Raw genomic sequence first — 9795 nt, forward strand, 5'->3', positions numbered from 1 at the left:
GGCGCTATTTGCTACATAGCCTTGTTACACTCACACCGCAAGCAACCTTGTCCATCAGAAGTCCATTTATTTTTGTATGGCCTGAGAAACCACTGTCGCCGCGCTTCCTCTGTTCTGGCAACATAAACGTTTGCTGTGGCTGAACTTAAAGAGGAAATCCACCATAAAATACATTTCACATTATGTTATTTCTATATTATTGTACAACTCGGATGTGAACATGAACAAGCTGGGGAAAAAAACAATGCTGATTGATGTATGGGACATTGAATCCTTGTGTTGTGTTAATTACAGCTTAATGAAATTATAAGGTTGCAGTCCCTATAAGACAAGGTATTGCTATGTTTTCATGTATAATTTCATTGAGCTGTAATTAACACAACACAAGGATTCAATGTCCCTGGTGTTCCTGATCACTGGTGGCCATATTCCAACTAATTTACTCACATAATGACAAAAGGAAAGGTTGCTTTAGTACTGGTGAAATTGTAATGCACTTGTCTAATTTACAAAGCACTAGGGATACATGATAAAACACCTTTACACTGCAGATACAGATTTTAAGTCTTCAAATAGTATTGACCAACACCAAGTAGAGACTCCCCGTGACATTTACTGAATAGTATAGACTTGGACCCTTAGTTTGGGGTCACTGGACAAAAATGGTTGAGATAAAATCAGCTTTTTCCCCTTTTAGAGAAATCAAACATGTTTCCATGTTAAAAATGCAGAATATATGCTTGCTTTGATTTGCACAAGGCTCTTGGTGATAGATTTCAGTATTGAGGAAATCCTCTGATATCGATATCGGCCTGATATCCGATACCACTCTCGGTATCGGGGCATCCTTACATAGCGCTTCACATATCGACTGGTTTGCTTCTGCTCCTACCTGTGATGTGGTACGGGCTGCCGGGCTCTGCGGCACTGTTGGGGGAGCTGGGGTAACTCTGTGAGGCAGGGGACTGGGTGAGAGAGGCGGACGGGGAGGACGAGAAGGATGGGCAAGGCAGCGGAGGGAAGGAGTCTGGGTAGATGGCGTTCTGGGGCATCATGGGGTCGTCGTGCACAGAGGTGTTCCGGAACTTGGCCAGTAGACTGTGCTGAGGGTTGAACTCGCTGTGGCGTGGGACCAACACTGGGGGCAACACTGAGATAGGGGGGGGAGGGAGGGAGGGGGAGAGAGAGAGAGAGAGAGAGAGAGAGAGAGCGAGAGCGAGAGAGAGATGAGGGTGGATAAAGATAAAGAGAGGGGGACAGAGATGGAGAGAAATAAATGGGAGGCAGGTTGAGGAAAAAGTGATAGAGAGATACACAGAGAATAGATCATGTTTATAAGTCAGATGCCCATGTTCTCCAACTACTAACCCTCATCAATAGAGAATAAAACGCTAAACTGAATGGGAAACTGTGTTTATTCTACGTTACTTCGCAGATACGCATTGTATGCATGGTTCGCATGTGTGCCAAATGATGACCTCGGAGCAGGTCCTAAATTATTATTACTTGCGGTGATAATAGGATTGTTGGCCTACAGTAAAACACCATTATGATCAGTCAACTAAGGCATTAGATGTTTTAACCCATTGAAACAGGGAAACACATTTGTGTTTCAGGCTATATAATGCATTATTAGCAGGCGTTTTACGTCTAAATGTTTTAATACCCATGTGCACCATGCAAACTACATTTGTCCGAACTGAAACATACATTACATTCTGTGCACAGAGACCAGACCATTCTTTCTCTTTACAACTCATCGTTCTTCTCCATCCATACCTGGAGTCTCCACGCGCCTGTAATGGTATGGGTTGATACAGATGTCCTTTTGCTTGGAGCCGAAGGCAAACTCGCAGTACTCCAGGGCTTTGAGCTCGTGGTGGGACTGGAGGTCCGGCCAGCGCCACACCCGGCAGTAGATGACATGCGGCAGGCCTTTCCTGTGAGACACCTGCAGCCTCCCATCCAGAGAGCGAGGGATGGTCACACATTTACCTGAGAAGGTGACAAACGCATAATTAGGACGACGTGGATCTCTGGAACTCGTCACTGAGACACTGTGTTATTGTGATTAAGCTGACTGTGCTCTTTTGTAACCTAGACCTCTCCTTTATAGTTATTTCTGTGATTGTGGTAAAGGCAATTTAGATGCACTATCTAATATAATAATAGTATAACCGGTGGTCATTGGCTACCGGGAGGCACTTCGCATCCCTGACCGGTCTCGAACCATGAACCCTCCTCCGCTCATCAGCGCCACATGACCACGAAGGTTTATTGCCACCGTCTTAACCGATCTGCCACCTGAGATGGATCCAATTCAGGTAGCGAAGCGACGGGCTATTACTATATGGTTTTACTTTCAACCTCATTACACATGCACTGAATATAACTGACTGAAATAGCTGTACTAGTTGGATCCCCCTAATCCCTTCTGAATGACGTACTGTATTATGGTATCACTCTCGATGTCTCCCATACTCACTGGGCTGGCCGGGGCAGCTGAGGGCCTTCTCCAGCTCCTCCATCGCCCCCTTCTTCTTCTTCAGTTTCTTTACCAGAGAATCCACCGCCTTCTCCGCCCACTTCTCCTCCTCGTCCCCCTGCTTCCAGCCCAGCAGGCGCTTCACGGCCGGGCTGGTGAAGGAGAACAGGGAGGTGATGGCGGTGGTGGTGGTCATTACGGACGAGGAGATGTGGGCGGAAGGGGTGGAGGCGGAGGGGTTCCACGTGGGGGCAGAGTGTAGAAGGAGTGAGAGTGAGAAGTCGGAGAGAGAGGGGGGGGGGTGCAAACAGGAGGTAAGGACAGAGTGGCGTGACGAGTCTGTGTCAACAGAGGCTGGGTTTTTATAATTCCGCTGTTGCCTCCGAGGCCTGGTGAACGAGCAGTGTAGGTGGGGAAGAGTTTGGAACACTGCCAGAAGCACAGAGCAAAAATCCAAAATCCTTCTCTGTCTGTCGGCGCGGAAGGAGGGGATCTGGCAGCGCTGGGATCGCAGCCTCCGACAGGGAATGTTGTTTCTTGCACAGGCAGAAGTCCAGGTCAAGTTTCAAATCATCTGGCAAGATAAGTGAGAGACGGTATTAACGGCTAATTCGGTTGAGACGGAGGGCTGGCTTGGGGAGGAGGTTAAACAGAAAATAGGACTTGGGATTTGCTTGTTAGGGAGAAGTAAGCCTGGTGGGCCACTGAGCCATGTCTTAAAGTGATGATGACAACACCCTGATGATGACAACACCCATCACATAAAAGAGGAAGCAGCACCAAACCAAAGAAAGCAAGATGCTCATTCTAAGAATATAGAATGTGGTGTGTTCCTTCCCACTATATTATAACTATGAACAGAGACTAAATGTTATTATTATTATTATATATATGGTAAATTTTTTATGCCAAGGGCCAAGCAATATCTTTGCCTGAAAATAAGTTATAAGCTGTTATTATTATATAAGTTATTATTTACAGTTATAGCAGTGTGCTGGTACTCAAAAACGATTAACCAAACAGGCTATTGAACTTCTAAATTACTCTCTGTGGAGGATATAAATCAATCAAATGGTTACAATGCTTAAAGGCAAATGTGTCCTAGTGATGAAAGCAAGGAGTTCAGCCTCATCATTAACAGTGATACATCATGTCTTTTCTATGACTTCTGTTTCTATGATCATGCCACTAACACCCAGGAGCCATGCAGTCTGGCCAGAGCACATCACAGGACAGGGGAGAGAGAGAGGGGGGAGAGAGAGAGAGAGGCAGATAGAGAGAGAGAGAGAGAGAGAGAGAGAGAGAGAGAGAGAGAGAGAGAGGGGGATAGAGATAGAGAGACGCGCTTTGTGTGTGTTTGTATGTGTGTGTGATACAAATTTGATTTAATTTATAGAAACATACAAAAATGTGAAGGGGCCACGAGTTAATTTGATAATATGGAAAATGTAGGACAAGCTACTCAAACCTTCATTATAGGTAGGTTAGTCCCATGGCCATAAATACTTCACACACCCTTTCCTATTAGAGCGCTCCTCGGAGCCCTCAGTGGACACAAGAGCAGAAGAGCTATGGCTGAAATTCCGCTGATAAAACACCCACAGAAATGTTGGCACAACAAGTATATTATATCTATGCTCATAAATCCAAAATAACAGTACAAGTGTACGCAGCAGCGCTGGTTCCCCGCAGACAGCTGAGTTCACAATGACAGCTAAAAGCGCACAAGCTCATTCCAATGCGGCATCACAGTCCGCCGCTATTCCTTTGCGAACCTGGCGTCACTCAGTCTACGGGCTCAGATAGGCTAATTACCTAATGCTTTATCACCAGAACACCCCCCACAAGTAAACACGACCGTTTCCTTTTACTACTACAGGCCTGAGAGTAACGGGTTGAATGAATGACCCAGATGGATTTCTTTAATTCCCAACATTTCGATGTCTGTTCTACCACCACGACACCTTGACGATACAGTACAGTACACACACACATCGCACGCACACACACACACACACACACACACACACACACACACACACACACACACACGCACACACACGCACACACAAAGGTAAACACAAGGGTTTTTGACAGTCGGAACTATACAATCTGCCAAATAAATAGCGCAACTGAAACTTGATGAGGCCAACAACCACATGACAGAACATTATAATAATACATTATAGTCTACTTTGTGTTGGTGAAGCCAAATGTATGGTTATTCTGTGCAAAAAATTACTTATTAATATATTAACATAAGTCAAAAGTTAATCATATCAGTGGGCTATGAATTGACATAAAACACTGCAGTTGTCCATCAGTGCAAGTGTTAAAGGCACTCCTTGACCATAACCAACACGTTTTAATTAAATACCACAAAAAAGTTTTTAAAAAAATATATCATTGAACTGTCATATATTGTCATGAATAAAGACACTCGTAAATTGTTTAAAATCCTCACCTGTGCCGTGAGAACAAGTGCAGTAGTGCAGGCAGACGGCCGTGCGCGTGACGTGTGGAGGTTGTGTGGCGGCTGTGCGCGCCGTGGTTCAGGCCGCCGTGCTGCTGGAGGCAGAAGGTGAACTGCGTGTTGTCTGCGCGGAGGAGCTCACAGCGCCACAGCCTCGGCGTCAGCCTGGCTGGAGCCGCAGCGCATGCACGCGAGATCCCTCCGCACGCTCCTGGAACTTTCCCAGGATTTGAGAGGCGCGACAGCAGAGCGGAACAGATAGGAGAGCGGCAGAGCGGCAGCAGGGCGGAATAGATAGGAGAGCGGCAGAGCGGCAGCAGGGCGGAACAGATAGGAGAGCGGCAGAGCGGCAGCAGGGCGGAACAGATAGGAGAGCGGCAGAGCGGCAGCAGGGCGGAACAGATAGGAGAGCGGCAGAGCGGCAGCAGGGCGGAATAGATAGGAGAGCGGCAGAGCGGCAGCAGGGCGGAATAGATAGGAGAGCGCGCGGCAGGCTGGCGGCGGCACTACAATTTAGGCCTATGCGCGCGTGCCACCCTTCAGTAGCCAAAACAGGTAAACTACCAAGAAGGCGCTGGTCGCTGGAAGAAAAATAAAACAGCTGAATAATAACCTTCACACCGGCTCTCAGTATATATAATTGAGATGTGTTTCATTGGCTGCAGTGATGTTATTATAAGGAAGGGAATGTACAGTACTGTTTGGTATTATCCCTATCGTGTTATGGCGTTGTTCAATGTGTCCAAGTCACTGTCCATGTTTGGCAACACAGGAGTGTGCATGTGGTTAATAAGTCAGTATTATAATAGTGGGTGGCACTGGTGCACGTCAAGTGCACCATACGGATGTATAAGTTATTATGTCACCATCAGGTTAACAGTTCTTCAGTCGTCAGCATGTTTAACACTTAACACACATGGGCTGGTATTCTCTCTCTCATTTATGTTATATTGTGCACTAATGCGTTTTATAGTTTGAGCTTCGTTTTATTTTTCATACATTTTAGTTATGATCGGTATTGAGTGTTACATTCAGCTGGCAGAAAATAATTGGATATTTTTTTAAGTTTCCCCGGCCTGTACCTCCCATTCCCCTCTCCTTGTGCCACCGACACCTGGAATTCCACAAAGGGGATAAATAAAGGAACACTTGACCTGCATGCAGAGTATGTGTCATTATTGATGTACTGTTGATAGCTGATATATTACTTGAGGATTATTTCTCCACTCAATAATTGTCCAAAATAATTCCAATTTCAAATATTTGTATTGTATGTTTACTCCCCCCATGTCATTACACACACACACACACACACACACACACACACACACACACACACACACACACACACACACACACACATCTGCACTAACTGCAGCACCTGTACTCTAATATTTCAAGTTCAACTTTATCCTGAAAGAATAATACTGTAGCAACTTGTTTAAATTTAAAGTAATAAGAACTCGCCACGAATCACACTTACTGAGGTGTTTTATTCGTTTCACTATCAGTCAGACTGAGAGTTATTTTTCATTGCGGATGGATACGATCCTTTATTGTGAGTGCAGTGACTGGTCCAGTTAATGACGCAAGCCAGGCTGGCGACAGTGAGTCTAGAAGTTTGACATTTTCACAGTTTACAGCAACTGCTGTGGAACCACGTAACAATACTTCCAACGAACTAGTCCACACAACCATTTGAGCGTTCCTTTCAAACCTTTTCACAACCAGGTGGACCATCAAAACGCATCAAAAGTCAAACGTGATTTTATAACTGTCAGTGAACAATTAGGTGTATAGGCTACCTAACCTACATCGCGCAGTGAATCAATGCATGTGTGACTGCGTGCACACGCGAGTGAGGGGAGGGGGACAGGATCAATAAAACGGTGTCTTGAAAAGCAAAGTAGAACTACGACAGAGTGGACATCAGGTAAATGGTAATACGATTCCTCAGCCATGTTGCCTGGCAGCGGCTGTCTCCTGCAGGACGGGGCTGAGACAAGCGGACACAAACAGGATGCGCTCCTGGGGGCTCCTGGGGGCGGCCCACCACACAGACACATCCGCAGGGACCCAACTGCATCAAACCAACACACTCGCATAATAAGAAAACAGTATTTTATGGATATTAATCGCACCACAAGAACTGTCACTGGAGACAAGCGTGGGGATGACTTGTGAGAGAAAGACCAGAGGATCTATGCTTATAAATACACATGTTTCTGCCCCGAGGTGTATAGTGGGACTGTGGGAGTGACTGGATGTGATAGATCCAGCTGTAAGAGGGGCATCATGTGGCTTATACTTATACGCAATAAACACATCGCACCACACAACGTTGCTACTTATATAACTAAGTTGTTTACAACATACTTACTTTGTTATTTTTAATTGAAGTCTTGAAACTTGAATCAGTACTACTAACAATATATTTTTTAGTGATCTGATCACGGATACATTTCAATCCACAATACTTCTGTACCCTACAAGATGACAATGTATGTATTATTACTATCAAGAAAGGATCCAGTGGTTTGAAAAGCACACGAATGATATAACCACATGGTATTCTCAATATTATCCCAAATTCATATTTCTGGGAAATCCTGATACTGTGGCATCTAGTATCATAAAATACTGGACATAGATCTCAAGGTTCCAAGTATTTTCTTTGGGAGGCAACCCCATTTTGAGGGTGGACTATCCCTGTGATTCCTACATTTTAGTTTATAAGGTAAATTACATGTTTCATCTGTCAAGGGGACAGAAATCACATTGCAATTGTGAGCTGGTCAATGACTGCTCATAGCCATAGGCAAGAAGCATGGACATGAGTATTTTGTAGTCATAAAGCTGTTGGACGCTAAATCAAAGATCTTAATTAAAGACAAGATCTTGTTCAAAGATTTAAACCCTTAAATAATTTTCCATAATCAAGTAAAAATTTGTATAAATTGTGTTTTTTTTCCTACCAAATTGTTCAATAAAACTACTGAAAATGGCTTAGCAGCATCTCTACACTTTTACCCTCATTGAGATGCAAGGTCTATGAATATCCAGATTGGGAACAAGGACCCATTGATATTTACCAGGAATTCCAAGTCGGCAGTTTATATTCTTTCATGACATGTCAGTACCTACTCAGCTTTCTGTGTCTGCTGAAGCGGAAGGTGTCAAGTTACCACATTATTGGACCATGATAGGTTTAACCAATTAGTGACATCACACATGCAACTCAGATTTCAGGGAAGTGCAGAGAAGCTCTCCCTCTACAGGGGAAGAATGTGAATAAGGTGCTCTGGTGTTGCACAAATAACTGTATAGTCAAAGTTATGCCTCTAGGAAGAGTTAATTATATATATAAACAAAAAACTACACACTATAGTTAAGCCGGTCCCGGCCGTGTCTATTCGAAAGGCAACCGGTTCATGCTTCCGCGTTCGCGCTTTGCGCTCTGATTGGCCACTGCTGTTTCTGGTCGCACCAATCGTGTGACGGCAAGTTCTTTCGCCGGTTAAGCTTAGGCACTCTTTCGAAGTTGGTTAAGGTTAGAGTTTGTCTTAGAGCAGGGCAATAGAACGCCAGCCCTGATTTCAAACTCTAACCTTAACCAACTTCGAAAGAGTCGCCTAAGCTTAACCAGTGATAAACTAGGCATTAGGTAGTTTGCTGCTGGTCGAGGCGGGAATGGGCGCGTCACGCGATTGGGCGCACATGTCACATGACCAGAAACGTCAGTGGCCAATCAGATGGACCGGTTGCCTTTCGAATAGACGCGTCCCGGCCTCAGCTATGACACATTCGACTTTTGCGTGGGCTGCCACGGCCATCATACCTCGCCAGCGTCACCCGACGCGCCGCTGCATTTTTTAGCATAAAACAAGCTTTAGGGACATTCACTATACTATAGCAAGCCGGCCCTTTGGGTCTGGCAAGGAGTAGCAGCATTAAAAGAAAGTGAAAGAAGACTGATGATTAGGACTGAAACAGCACCATGACTTAAAAATATCAAAACATTTAAATAAGTCATATATCACATCACATTGTAATTTGTACAGGGAAATGCATACGTCAAATATACTGTCATAGCATCAAATAGAAAAATATTGTGATATGATTATTTTGGCCATATCGCTCAGCCATACTAAACGCATGGTCATGTTGCTGCCCTAGCGGTTGATCATTTCACCCTGCTGCACTCACCCCAGTCGGTGATGTCAGAGTACCTTTCTTTTCCTAGACAGACTTTGATAGTACCTCCAACAGAGGTACTCTGACATCACAGACTGGGGAGGGGCGGAGTGCAGCATGGTGACATTATCAACCACTAGGGCAGCAAAATACCAAGCGCCTCTAAGGCTGGGAATGTCACTACCTCACTCACGCATTCATTCAGTGGCTCGGGAGGTAGAGCAGTCGTCTGGTAATCCAGAGGTTCCCGGTTCGATTCCCGCTCCTCCCGAGCAGCATGTCGAAGTGTCCTTGAGCGAGACACTTAACCCATAACTGCTCCCGATGAGCAGGTTGGCACCTTGCAACACTTTGTGTAAGATAAGTTTGCTTCGCATCCATGACAGTGTCCTTGTTAGTTTCATTAGGACTTTTTCAAGACACCCCATCTCACAATCAAGGAAAACCATATGGTTCGACCCTTGACCCCAAGGTTGGGAAAGCCTAGCTAAGATTACGCTCTACAATACTAGTGATTAACAAGCGCCAATTTGCCGTAGCTACGACCGCGAGCCGCATACTTATACATACAAGGGGGCGTGGCTATGTGTGTGTGTATTTGTGTCCTTGCCCCATGATCAAACTTTCCACAAGGTTTGGTCAT

General features: G+C 45.1%; 1 protein-coding gene across 1 annotated transcript in view; it reads right to left on the reverse strand.

The window, feature by feature from the left end:
* Positions 1-5075, reverse strand: part of smad9 (SMAD family member 9) — a 30664-nt gene extending 25589 nt beyond the window's left edge. The window contains exons 1-4 of the mRNA XM_084320764.1: positions 4950-5075; positions 2486-3059; positions 1780-1995; positions 893-1150 (exon numbers count right to left, since the gene is read on the reverse strand). Of these exons, the coding sequence (XP_084176890.1) occupies positions 893-1150; positions 1780-1995; positions 2486-2681 (670 nt within the window). The 5' untranslated portion in view covers positions 2682-3059; positions 4950-5075. The remainder of the gene's footprint in view (positions 1-892; positions 1151-1779; positions 1996-2485; positions 3060-4949) is intronic.
* Positions 5076-9795: the final 4720 nt, after the last annotated feature.

Source organism: Notolepis coatsorum, assembly GCF_963971535.1.
Source record: "Notolepis coatsorum genome assembly, chromosome: 8".
Taxonomy (NCBI): Eukaryota; Metazoa; Chordata; class Actinopteri; order Aulopiformes; family Paralepididae; genus Notolepis; species Notolepis coatsorum.